Source organism: Gorilla gorilla, chromosome 2 (genome assembly GCF_029281585.2).
Source record: "Gorilla gorilla gorilla isolate KB3781 chromosome 2, NHGRI_mGorGor1-v2.1_pri, whole genome shotgun sequence".
Classification (NCBI taxonomy): domain Eukaryota; kingdom Metazoa; phylum Chordata; class Mammalia; order Primates; family Hominidae; genus Gorilla; species Gorilla gorilla.
Genome location: NC_086017.1, coordinates 14,610,606 through 14,624,235, shown reverse-complemented (window position 1 = coordinate 14,624,235; position 13,630 = coordinate 14,610,606). Strand labels below are relative to the sequence as shown.

The window sequence follows — 13,630 nt, the reverse complement described above, 5'->3', positions numbered from 1 at the left end:
TGGGGAGAAGTGGTTTCATGCAGTGAAGCCAGTCTTCAGTGGCTGATGGAACAATGTCTATGCATAACCCTCATGTCCTGCACAGTCTCACAGACTAGACTCTTGGGTATACCTGACTCACGCCCCATGCTCTCCCTTAGCACACAAGCTCCTTCAGGGAGGATCATGGCTCTGCTCAACTCATTGTTACAAACAGCACCTGGCACACCCTCCACGAAGGTCAGAATGTAGGAAATTCGGAGGAGAGCACTGGGAGGTCAGTGCAGAACCGGGGCCCAAACGCCAAGTGCTTCACAATGAAAGGAAAGTGCCAGTGAAGTGCTGCACGGAACAAGGGGTGATTTCATCCTCTCTAGACTAAAGGGCAGAATGTGTTCTAAGGCTGGGTGGGGAAACTTAAGCTCAGCAACTGCTTTGTGCAGCTGCCACTGACACGAACCCAAGCTCAAGTGCACAGGGTGGGGTGAGAGAGGCCTGGCTGGCTGGCTGGGCGGCGAGTCCAATGACGCTGACACACTGTTTCCAGCCACCGGGAAGCCAGTGCCAAATCCCTCTTCACTCCTCCCTGCTCCGATATTCTTGACTCTGCCGTGGTGCCAGCTAACTTCAGGGGGCATTCTGGGAATCGTATTTGGCAGGCAGCACAGGCTGTATCCTCACCCATGGTTAAGGGCTTGTCAGAGCCCAGGTGACATTTTAACCAATGCTCGTGGCCTCCCAGGTTAGGCCACAAGGAAAGCTGCTGCTCAGCACTACCAATGTTGAAATATCAATATTCTAGGAACATACCTAGGCACTCCCTTCCTGCCAGCATCCTCACTGGAATTCAGAATAAAAGCCCAAACCCATCATCGTGCATCTGCACGAAGCAGAAGGTGTCCACGGCACTTTATCAACAGCCAGGAGCTGCCTGCTTCATGCACGGAGGAGGTGCACAGGCAGGCAGAAAGGTCAGACCAGGGTTAAGTGCACGCCCTGTTGGACTCGCCCTTCCTCTCTCCTGCACCTAAGTGCTGTCTGGCAGGGTCTCCAACTTCTGATTTCCTTAAAGTGAGACGCCCCATGATGGCTGTGTGAATTTTTATGCTCATTTCTTGGCTCCAGTCACCGCTGCCACCATCTTTTCCCCCACACCTGGGTCCTTACTCTTATCTCATTATGATCTGCAGGTAACTCTACTCCCACCAGCCCCTGCACTTGGTTCCTTGCATTGCCTCTGGCTGGAAGCTGTTGTCCCCAACTTCAGAAAGTGTCTGCAGATTTCACAGGCTGTCTCTTGAGTCAAGGTAAGACTTCAGCCAGTTCCCCTTTTAAACAGAAGGTAGTGACACGCAGGTATTAAGTTTCCATTTTGATCTTTTGCCCTTGTTAACACGTTGCTTTCTGTATTTGCTTCCTGTGTCATCTTATCAAATACAGATAAACACAAGGGCCAGATGTCCTACTGCTTTTGAATCTTCTCATAATGTTTCCTCATAGATGTTTAGTAGCACTGAATTAGCTAATAGAACTTATTTGCTTGGAAATGTTACCCAGGAGGTGCTGTCAGGCAAAAAGGCTCTTTTGCGTGTTACTTTTTTTGAAGCAAATTACCCGCAGCTCTCAGGAAAGCATTTTCCAAGAATGCGGGCTCCTGGACTCTCCCCTCCTATGCAAAAGCACCCCACCACCTTCTGAGAGCATCCCACTTGCTGCCACATTGAGACTACTTTTGATCTGGAAAATTGCTCCTTTGCTTCTGGATCCTGTATAGCTAGTTTCTGAAGAGGTCAAGTGAACTAACCCGTAATGGAACAAACTGGAAAATCTCCAATGGAATGTTGAGGGCAAGGAAGAGGGAGCAGGAGAGGCAAAGAGAGAAAGTAGGGAGGTGTCTACCCCCACTGTGAGAAAAACTCAGCACCAGGCTTAAAGGATGATGGAGCAGACATTCTCATGTGTAATTATTCGGGAGTTAAACTCATTCAGATGAGTCACCTGGGTGTGGAAGCTCCAGTCTGGCTGTGGGTCTAGTGAATCGTCCTTCTCCTTTTACTTAGACACCTCCCAAATCTGGCCACCAAAGGACATGTCATTCCCTGTTTCAAGCTAAGGTGAGGGTAGTGAAGTTTCTCATATTTCAGCAGGTCAAAATTAACATATATTTCAGATACATCCTTTGCAAGGGCTGCACTTGATACCCTTTCCTGAACTCCTACCATCTCAACAACCCCTAGGGTTTTGAAGTGGTTGTCTGAGCAGTGGTTGCTGGCAGCAGCAGCTCTGAAAGTCACACCCCATCTAACTCCTGTCTTACTGATTTATGCATGAGCCAGTCAGTATCCCCGGGAGATCCTCTTTCCCACTCTCCTCTCTACCCGCAAAGGGGCCTTTCCTGCATCTTGCCTCTTTTAAAGGAGGCTAATTCAGTATCACTCGGGGTCAGGGATGGGAGATAAGCCAGTCCAAGTCTAAGATGCGCCAGTCCAAACCAGATGCCGCCAGCCAGCCAATGGCTGCAGACTGACAGGAGGGCTGTGTGCATGTGCACACAGGTAACCACATGTGGATATGTGGGTCAGGACAACCTGAGGGTGGGTTCTGGTTCAGCAGCTCTGGATTTCAGTCTTGGCTCTAGCACTTCCCAGCGCCGCGACCCTGCTAAAGTTGCTCAACCTTCCTGAGCTTTAGGTTCCCATCTATAAAGTGTTAATAGTGCCACCTACCATGCTGTGATGAGGATTGAGTGAGATCATGCACATACAGTGTTTATTTCCTGCACACTGATTACACACGACCTATTCCTTACTATCCAATCTGCCCTTCCCGGGGTAAAGCAGGGCCCAGCACAGACTGCTCCTCCAGAAACAGCAGCGCTGGTGCATTCCAGAACACTCTAGCTACCATGGGGGGGCAGGTTCTCCCCCGATATTTCACTGTCCACGTTAGTCGACGAATATGCTGTCCTAGAGAAGTAGCCAGAGTAGACCAAGGTATCGGGACCTTCTGAAATGTAGATGGACAGTGTTCTATCTGATCAGGTCGTCTTTATATGCAATCCACTCAAAAACACACCTCTGAAAATATAAGAGTTATGTTAACGGGGCAGAATTCCAACATACAGAAGTGAAATCTATAATTAGCAGAAGACATGTCTTATATTTTTTTCATTTGTACAAATGTATGGGGTATATATGAAATTGTGTTACATGTATATAGTGCCTAGTGATCGAGTCAAGGTATCTAGGGCGTCCATCACCCAAGCACCACACGTCTTTGTTAATTATAGTCATGCTACTCTGCTACCAAACATATTCCTTCTACCTAACTGGATGTTTGTACCCTTTAACCCATTTCTCTTCCTCCTTTCCTTTTTCCCCTGACTCACTCTTCCCAGTCTCTGTTATCTATCTTTCCACTTGCCACGTGATCAATTTTTTTTTTTTTTTAGCCCCCACATATAAATGAGAACATTCAATATTTGTCTTTTTGTGCTTGGCTTATTTCACTTCAGATAATGGCCTCCAGATCCATCCATGCTGCTGCAAATGACAGGATTTCATTCCTTCTTTATGGCCAAATAGTATTCCATTGTGTCTATATACCACATTTTCTTTATCCATTCATTTGTTGATGGGCACTTATGTTAGTTTCATATTGTTACTGTTGTGTACTTAAGTTACTGTTTGGTCTTCTTTACCAACCTTCCTTCTTAATGCTGCTCAAATTTCTAATTTTCAAGAAGAATTTCGTCTCCTGCATTTGACTATACTAGAAAAATGGGCTGCTGTTTCTTTGCTGGGAATCAAATATTTGGTCTTTTACCTACAACATGCCCAGGGTGCAGTATCTAAATTCTCTCAGGCAAAGTGCTCATAATGAATTCACCACTTATTCAGATTAAATAGCTCCAATAGCATGGCCTTTCAAATCATCATCTATAGACTAACACAAATTCTCAGTTTAGTTGGCACTAGAGCAAAGCCAAACAGTGCTAAAATTATTCAAAAAAGGGTGTGCAGCATATAAATTACTGTGAAAACTTAAATGTAGATCAAGGTTAATAAAAATTTGCTTATTAAAAAAGGCTATCACCAAAACTATGATGGCACCAAAATTCAAGTTCCCGCAGGGAAAGGAAATATTTTTTCCCTCTTCCCTTGATCTGCCAAGGGCTATGTCAGGTCACCCCACAGTCACATTTCTCTGAAAGCCCAGGCTTGTCCAGGGCCCAAGTCAATGAATATGAGATTGCATCTTGGGGAATGAGCGGCACTGTGAGTTACAGTGGAGGAGGGCTCATTTCCCTGGTCATTTGAGTACTCGACAGCATTGCCTTCCATCAGGTGCTTGAGTTGAAGGACAAATCTACCAGCGAACCATGAATGATTTCATGATTAATCTGAGGTTTGCCTTGAATACACAGAACTCAGGGTCCACTCCCCAAATCAATGAAAGCCCTACTTCTGGGCAGTAAAAGCAAGTGGAGGAAACCACTAAAGACATGGATAGAATTCACAAGTATCTGTGCCCAATTCAACAGAGAAAAGAACGCTAACGTCAACCATGCCCTGCCTCAACTTTGAAGGACACTTAAAGATTTAAAGTTCAAGAGAGAGAAAGACATAGGGATTTTCCAGGGGAGGAGGCTCTTAGAGTCAAGATGCCCACTCTGACTTTTCTTAGTGACAACGTGCCCACAGCCAAGGTGTCTTGCAGAGTTTTGGAACCATAGGAAATGATGCTTCTGTCAGCTCTGCTGTCAGCCCCGCAGCCCCTGCTTCCTGGCTGGCTGTCCTCTGGGCCTGTTGCTCAGTTGCTCTTTCGCCTGCTCCCTCCCTCTATGCGTGCCTCCCACCTGCCAGGTCTCATTTAGCTCATGTCTACCACCCAACGGATGTGTGAGGTGGTATGAACCGCGATGTACAGACAGGAAACCCAGGTCAGCAAAGTCCCGTGACTTGCCCAGGGTCACACAGCGAGGGAAGGCACAGAGCGGAAACTCTCACCTTGGATCTTCTGCCTCCACTTCTTGGGTAGTGAGGACTTCATAGTAGGCATCAGCCTGGCCCCAGCTTTGAGGGGGATACTCCCATCTCCAGTGAAAGGAGAGAGGGGAAGACCAAAAGGGGAGAGGGAAATGTATGATCTATTATGTTTAAACAAGATTAACTTGTGGGTGAACAGCCAGTTGCAGAGTTCTCAACTTAAGACAGAGCTTCTTTACATGTTCCCTCTTTCCCTCCCTCCAGAGATGACAAGAAACACACTGTTTCTATCTACAGGGAGAAGAGGTCCTGTCACCTTGTCTGTAGGCAGTTCCAGCAGGAATTAGGAAAGGTGAAGTATCTGATCTAGACAGGCTGTTGTGTTTTTACATGGCTGAGCAGCCACCAATGCAGGGAATGTGCCCTTGGGACATGGGACTAGGCAGGGAGGGCCATGGCTCTGCACACAGACACCTCTTTCATTCATGACTCGTCAAATGTCATTCTTTCCAAGTCAGCCTGGGTTTCCAAGAACCCTTCTCAATACAGTGCCCCAGATAAATTCTATGACCCAGTGTGGGGTGAGATGAAAACCCATTTGCCATCCCTGATGCTGCTGTCTGCAAGGAGCTGCTCTCAGGGCAGCTGGGCTCCTCCCTGCCCGAGTGGCATCTGAGGCCTTTTCCATTGGTTCTCTTGGGTTGCCTTTTGGCAGCTGTCATTCCACAAGTCTCCAGGAGTCTCTGGGATCTTCAACCATGGGCTAAAGGAGAGCTGCAGAATAATCCAACATCCCCAGCCTTCTGCAATTAGGCAAGAGGTATTTTTCCTGAGGACCACATACCCTAAAAGAGCCTGTATCAAAGACATAAGGTAAGCAAGAGGGCAGTGAGCCCTCCAGCCTGCTTTTCCTTCCATCTCTGCCACTGCCCATCAGCTGTCCCTTCTCTGTCCTCCACGCTGGAGTAGCTACAGCCTCCTGGGGTTGGCTCATTCAAGAGATCACCTGATTTTCCCTCCCAGCAGCAGTGGGTAGGATGCCCCCGCTCAGGGGGGAGGCTGGTGGGGGCCTCATCCCAACTGTGGCTGCCTCCACAGGGTGTGACTAAGCGGGGCCCACAGGTGGTCTTGTAGCCTCTGCACCGCAGCTCTGAGGTCCCATGGGGCCCCAGCCCCCACCCCCGCCAAATGACTCAGCTGAGCACCCCAGCCACTACCCTGATGGGGCTAATGCTCCCTTAGGAGTCCGCAGCAGGGATTCATGTGGTTTCAAGACTAAACATAACAGCAGATAGTGCAGGCGAGAAGGCACCACCGTTTAGCGGTAGATCTGATGCTTCTCTGAGCCACCACTTAGCGCACGGAACATCTAGTTCTGCAACAACTTTAACATTCAGAGAAGAATCCTTGATGCTGTAGATTTTTAGGTTTTCTGACAAGATGTCTCATATAATCAAAGAATGATGTGGATGGAGAAAGCACACCAAACACCCAGGTTCTCAGAGTGTTGCCACGCAGCAGGCTCTGACCGGGTTGGGTGGGTGGCAGGCTACAGGTCGCTCTGGCTCTTAATCCTTATCAAGTGACTGCTCACAAGACGCCTTTAAGTCTCCACGATTGAGCCAGAAACCCAAAAGTGTGCCAGAGTTTTCTGTGACCGGAAAGTAAGGTGATTAAGAGAAAACTTCAAAACTGGCCCCTGGAAGATTTAAAGATAGGGCCCACTCAAACACTTCAGAGACAAGAGAACAAAGTGAGGGGTGAGAAGGGACATAAGTCAAGGGTGAACAGTACAGGCCTCCTTTAGACATTAAGACATCGAATGCAAATGAAGGTCATTATCTGTGCATGTGGACAGGTCTGTGTCAGTATAAATGCTGATCGAGTAGGGTTTAATTTGCCAGTGTCAACAACTGGAGGAAAAGAAAGGAATTGAGGACTTTGCAGTTAATGTGTCCTGACCCTGGAAACCTCACCTGTGGAAATCCACACTGGCACCCATCAGAATCCCTAATCTGCTTAAAAATAGGAGTCTGCTCCCAGAATCACCAGCACCCTCCCAGTTTCCTACCAACAACATGATTATGGAGTGCGATTTCTACAGTCAGCCAAGCCTGGTTTGAATTCTGGCTCAGCTCCTTCTGAACTGTTCCTAGGAAGTCACTTAACCCCCAGCCTGGCTTTTATCTGTAAAAGGGATAAGCCATCATCAGCATTCTGCAACTTGTGTCTTTTTCTCCCCAGTCTGTGCTGATTTTTTTTTCTCCTTTCTTTCTGCTAATCTGTGACCCTAGTGTCTTCATCCTGTCTTTCAAAACCTTTTTCAAAAGTTACCTCTGCCGTGAACCTCCATCCATCTCTCCCCACCCCAGAAGTCCCTTCCTCCGGGTTCCCCATGGAGCGTAACTTTAACAACCAAATACAATACTAGAGGTGAGAGGATTTTACAAACCGAAGAGGACCAACTGTATGTAAAGGATTAGGAATATTTCTCCTCATCATTCGCACAACCCCTCTGAGAGTAATCTTAAGTAAGCATCTGTTTTGTCTCCTCTGTGAGGCTCTTACTACTTAAAGGGTGATTCCCGGACCAGCAGCTTCGGCATCTCCTGGAAGGCTGTTGGAAATGCAGAACATCTCAAGTCCTGGAAGTGACTGCTGAGTCAAAATGTGAATTTTCACATGCTCCACAGATGATCCATATGTACAATAAAATCCGAGAAGCATGGAATTCAACTCTAAGGACCTCAAGGGTACAGACGGCACAGAATCTCCAGAAAGCCCTCCAGAACCTAGGAGAGGCCTCTGTGCCTCTGTAATCGGGGTATTCAGCAAATACAAGCACGCAATCGCTGCCCTGCTGGCAATAAAACTGAAAGCCTGGCTGCCTCTAGGCCTGTCAGTGATGATACTTATCTGAACAGACCTGACTTCCAGTATCTTTACATAAAAAGCTTGAAAATTACATCTACATAAAAAGCAGGCTCCTTTAGGGTAAGTCATTATCAGGCCGAGCACTCAAGTCCTTGGTAACTGGAAGGAGAGTTGGCCCCTTCTCCTCAGAGGCAGCCAGCGTGAATCACAAAGACTCCCTCGATTTCACAGTTCATGCTCCTCACTCCACTATCCACCCCTGAACATTTTAATGATGTTCGGAAAGCACAGGTCTGAAAGAACAGCTGGCCCGGGACACCCACAGCGCACGTTTGGTGTCTCAGCAAACTCTGCCCAAGAAGTGTTCTCTAACAGCCTGCAGCAGCTTCCCCGCTTCCTGGGACATAGTATCCACACTTCCCATCAGCGAAAAGATTCATTTGGAACTCAAATTCCTCCATCATATGATCACTTCTTAATGATTAGTAGAGTGTCTCCCAGAAAGGCGAGGCTGAGGGCAAACACAAACCATGCTGAACTGCAGTGAGCAGTCACTTTGCCTCTAAGACACCTCTTAGAGAGCAGGTGTTATTTAAAAAGAAGGGGGGAAAAAAGCACTATCAAGAAAAGAGGCAGATGCACATAGCGACAGGAAATCGGGCTATGGAGTTTGATCCAGATTAAAATCCCAGCCCCAGTTCCATGCTCACGTGCTAATCTCACCGAGGCTCAACATTTCCCCCACTAACACAGGCCAATACCACCTATCTAGTGGTTCTGAGGATCACTCCAGAGAACACACGAAGTTCACAGAGCACAGCGCCCCATCCGTGAGAAGGGTTCAGGCAACATCGCATGTTATTCTTTTGTTCTGCAGCTCCCCGATGGGCTGCTGGGGCCTTGCTCAGAGCTGAGAAGCCAGGCCAGTAGGCCCCAAGTCCACCTTGCTCCCAGGAGGCCTTTCCACTCACCTTGATCATTTCTGCCACATAACTCTCAGGCCCAGTATATTCGGTGGAGTCCTTTACTTTCACCAGGACAATGAAGCACAGATAGTGCCACATGTTGTGTTCTTCCTTGATGTGCTCTTCAAAGGTGACAGTCTTGTTGTCAAACTTGTCTCTTTCCAAGCCTAAAAATGAGACAAAAATCCCCCAGCCCCAACTAAGCAGTCTTGGTAAAGAAAAAAAATCAATAACAGAACTGTCAGTAGAAAGGGGGCTGTGGTTTCACTCCTGTCTTTATAAAGAGTTGGATTCTGTCGGCCTTATAAGTACATTCATGTTTACATTATGGCAGGAAAATACAGGCTGTGAGTCAGACAGACTTGGGTTTGAATCCCACCTCTGCCACTTAGCGGTTGCTGCTTCATCTCCACATGCCTTAGTGGCCTTGTTAGTGAATGGGGAGACCGCCGTCTAGGTTCCAGGAGTGTTTAGGGGTAAAATGAGAATGTGACACGCTCACACATTGCATGCAACCGGGGAACGTGAAGTCCCTTCGCCCAGGTAAATGCCAAAATGCAGATATGTTAAGGTTTTTTGAGGAGGCGGAATAAGTAAGGACAACAAGAACTTTAAACAAATTTTGAATTCTAGCTGGTAGGTTTATAATTTGAAGAGGCCGGGGTGAGCAATTCTAGTCTCTACGTATTCTAGGATTGATCAAATAAATATATCATGGATAATGGGAACTGGATTCCTCACTGCCTGAGAAAAGAACACAAATAGAGAAAGGGAGAAAGAATAAACCCTGTAAAGCTGAAATGGAATTAAAGGTATCAGTATGAATTCATCCTTTTTCATACATACATACACAGATGTGTGCAGATACATGTGCTGTGTACACATACACACATATGCAGATGCATACGCCTCTCCTCTAGATTTGTACCCTAATAAGCCCTGAGAGCAGCAGCACACCAACAGGAATGAGCACACTCAGTCCCCAGATCTTGGCTTCTAAACACCTTTCTCCGATAAAAAGAACCAGGGCTCTTTGGAGAAATGGCTGATTCCAGGGATAGGTCAGGAAATGTACAAGGTGAGCTTAAGCCTGGAATATATTATGATGCCAAAAAAGTAAGAAAGTACATAGAAAATGACAATGACATGACTAAACCCAGGAGTCAGCTGGAAAGGGCTCTCACTGGCCACATCTGAAGCAATTTGAACATCAAAATAAATAGCCCATTGAATAAAATAAAAATCCACAAGTCCATGTAGTTACAAATACAAACAGAGAAATATACACACATACGTGGGGAGAAGAAAAAATTCTTTCTTACAATAAAAAGCCAATAAAGAAATGTAGAAATAATAATAAAATAAAAATCATCATTGGGCAACCATCATCATAATAGAGTTAGTCAAGCATCATCAATGAATGCTAAAGCTAAGGGGTGAAAGTTTAAGGAATAGCAGGATATTTACAAAGTGTCTCTCCAAAAAAGTAACTTTGTGGAGTTACTGGAAAAACCTGGCAATTAGCACCTTAACCAAATGATCAACGTTAGTATCACGGCTGGGCGCAGTGGCTCATGCCTGTAATCCTAACACTTTGGGAAGCCAAAACGGGCAGACTGCCTGAGCTCAGGAGTTCAAGACCAGCCTCAGCAACATAGTGAAATCCCATCTCTACTCAAATACAAAAAATCAGCCAGTTGTGGTGGCAGGCACCTGTAATCCTAGCTACTCAGGTGGCTGAGGCACGAGAATTGCTTGAACCCTGGGAGGTGGAGGTTACAGTGAGCCGAGATACTAGTTACGAGATGAATTGGCATTACATGCCTCCTGATATGATGCAATGAGAAGAACACAACAGCATGTCTTTGATATTCCTGTGGAAAATACATACCCTCAATCTTACCATGAGCAAACATCAGACAAACTCAAATCAAGGGACATTCTACAAAATAATTGACCTGCATTCTTCAACAGTGTCAGCGGAGGCTAACGAGGCATGGTGACTGAAGCCCCACAGGAGGTGGGATTTGCAAAGGACATTATTGGAATGAAGGGTGAAATCTGAATAAGGTCTGTAGATGAGATAACAGTATTGGATCTGTTTTAATTTCCCAATTTTGATAATTATACTGTAGATACACAAGAGAATGTTCTTGTTTTTAGGAAATGTGTACTAAAATATTTAGGGATGAGAAAGCATCACTGTCAGCCACTCACATTAGAAAATGTGTGTGTGTGTGTGTATAAAGCAAATGAGATAAAATATTAATATTTGGGGATTCTGGGTGAGGAATATATAGAAATTCTTTGGATAGTCATGTCTTTTCTGTAACTCTGAAATTATGCCAAAGCAAAAAGCTTAAAAAGGTTTTAAGGGGGCAAAAAGCAAAGAATTTAAGTCTTTAATTGGAAAATGATCATTTTTTTTAGCATACATACCACTAGGAAATTTATATATTTAGTAGCTATATTATGAATAATCCTGAAATGATTACTCAGCTCCCCAGATTCCTCCATGATTAGTTTACATTTACAAATATTTTCCTGTAGTTATACTGAAAATGATTTGTTTGGTGTCCATGCACCTCTTTTACGTAGCCGTTCACTACTTCTCCTCCCGTGCCTATAGTGTGCCAGGTTCTAGCTAGGAGTGTTACATACGCGGTCTCTCCTAATTCTCACAATAATGCAGAGAAGGACATGTTATTGTACCCATTTTACAGATGAAGAAAGAAGGATTAAAGATGTTAAATGACTAAATGATGGTTACACAGTTAGTTGAGTGGTAGAAGCTCAGTCAGAACCCAGGTCTGTAAATACTTCCCAGCAGAATAAAGGCCAAGGAGAGCCTCACTCACGGCAGAGGGTAGAAGAGTCAAGAGGACGCAGCAGCCGGTGCCCCCTCCCACATAACTGGGCACGCACCCAGCCCATCACACCCTCGCCGTATCCACATGCCTCTGCCACGCTGGGCCTTCACGCCCTCGCTGGAGCTGGCCAGCGACACTCACCACAGATAAAGCACGTGGTCTTCAAGATCTCTTCCTTCTTCTGCTTCTCACTCCTCAGGTCAGCAAAAGTGTCAATGATAACCCCAAAAATCAGGTTAAGAACAATGATGATGACCATGAAGAAGAACAAGAGGTCATAAATAACTCTAGCAGCAAACAGGGGTTCCTGGAAAAGAGAGGTGTCTGGATCAGTCTGGGTCCCTTGCGACCCTTTGGTCTGCAGAGCCTGGGGCACAGCTCAAGTGAGACCTCATCTACTTGGGTAGAAATTAAATTGGGCATTCAACTTTTAAACTGAAAACTGCATCTCTTTTCATATCCCCTGTCTCAATTGTGACTTCTCCAAGTGTGGTGTGACACAGCCGGGAGGGATATTCACTGTGCGTTCAGGTGGATCAGGCCTAACCCCTGATGGAAACAGTCCCTAAGTCTACTGAACAGAGAGCCAAAGCCAACCCTTTCCACGCAGCTGATTTTGCGGCATCACCTCACGTGATAGAGAGGAAAGAAGCCTGACGAGCTAGTTCCGCAGCTACTCAGCCCTACTCCCAGCTCTTCCTCTGCGTCTTCAGTTTACACTCAACACCACTGCACGGTGCTCCCACCAACCACCCCACCCACCCCCTTTGCCCTTCCTTCCCCTCGGGATTAATTTACCTCTTTGGACGGCTTCCTGAGCACATCTCCTACTCCACCCCCGCTCCGCAGCCCGTGACTCAGTACAGTGACAATGCACATCAGCAGCGTCTCACATGTGTGCTCTTTATCCTGTTCCGTTTCTTCTGCAAGGACCAGCTCTGCGAACACGGCAAGTAATAACAGAGAGAAAACGTGAGGAGAAAAGAGAGACCGGGATTTCGAAATCCTGTTTCCTGAATGCCATCTCACCAGGCACACGAAAGAATAAAATTAAGGAATCAAGAGCCAAGTATTTTCTTTCAAAAGCTAAAGTCGTCTGGGGCAACTGTTTTCATCGCTAACCGCTGCTAATTTCTCCAGCTATGGTAGTATTGCTCTCCCTCTGTGGGATCTAAAACATGCCCTGTCCTTTTCAGGTTTTAAACCCCAGACCCAGCTGCAAACAGTCTTTTCATGTTAGATGAGTTGCTTGGCAACCCTGAGTCCCAGGCCTCTTGTCTCTCAGATGAGGGTTATGCCACAGGACCCAGGTTCCTCACTGGGAATGGTGTGAGGACTACATCCAGGCATATTTCACGGCGGGGCCTCTGGATAAACTGCTTTACATTGGAGGCTGTTCATTCTCACTGGTTTATGCAGTAAAGCCATGCCTTGCTGTGAGCCTCATTCCTTTCTCCAGCTGCAGAAGGGTCTTGCTAAAACACAGATTTCATCACTCATCTTCCAACAACCCCTGACCATCCTCTGGATGAAGTTTAACCTCCTACGCCTGACATAGAAGACCCTTCATGATCTAGCCCTTTGTTTGTATCTGTGGCTTCATTTCTTGCCACTCTCCTTCCTTATAATCATTATCTCCCCAAACTTGCTGTTTTTTTCTTTTTACCTTTAAAGCCTTTAGGTGTACTATTCCCTCTCCTTGGAATATCAAGAGTCTTCTTTTATAGTTTGGACATCACTTTCTTGATGATACGCTTAGCCCAGTAGTAGGCCAGGTGCCTAACTTCTGTATTCCATCCTTATTCCCAGCATTGGGCAACTCTAGCAATCACCATTTGGCCTGCCCGTACCCTCCACTACATTACTGTCTCTTAGAGTACACCACAGTCCCTGGCAGATGGCGGGCACTCAGTATAAATCGGCTGAATCACATCAGATCTTTTCTTCAGGTGTA

The 13,630-nt window shown here is 46.3% G+C and overlaps 1 protein-coding gene and 1 long non-coding RNA gene across 5 annotated transcripts in view; one reads left to right on the top strand and one right to left on the bottom strand.

Annotated features, from left to right (window-relative positions):
• Nucleotides 1–13,630, bottom strand: part of ITPR1 (inositol 1,4,5-trisphosphate receptor type 1) — a 354,018-nt gene that overhangs the window by 20,512 nt on the left and 319,876 nt on the right. Inside the window, exons 58-60 of the mRNA XM_063703566.1 lie at nucleotides 12,475–12,614; nucleotides 11,818–11,983; nucleotides 8,813–8,973 (exon numbers count right to left, since the gene is read on the bottom strand). Of these exons, the coding sequence (XP_063559636.1) occupies nucleotides 8,813–8,973; nucleotides 11,818–11,983; nucleotides 12,475–12,614 (467 nt within the window). The remainder of the gene's footprint in view (nucleotides 1–8,812; nucleotides 8,974–11,817; nucleotides 11,984–12,474; nucleotides 12,615–13,630) is intronic.
• LOC129532546 (uncharacterized) overlaps nucleotides 1–13,630 on the top strand; it is a 70,855-nt gene that overhangs the window by 41,585 nt on the left and 15,640 nt on the right. For 3 of the 4 annotated variants that reach the window (XR_008678306.2, XR_008678305.2, XR_010132738.1), the window contains exon 3: nucleotides 1,170–1,286. This is a non-coding gene — a long non-coding RNA (uncharacterized lncRNA). Of the gene's footprint in view, nucleotides 1–1,169; nucleotides 1,287–5,264; nucleotides 12,741–13,630 lie in introns of those variants that run through there. The other variant, XR_008678308.2, reaches the window with a different exon arrangement.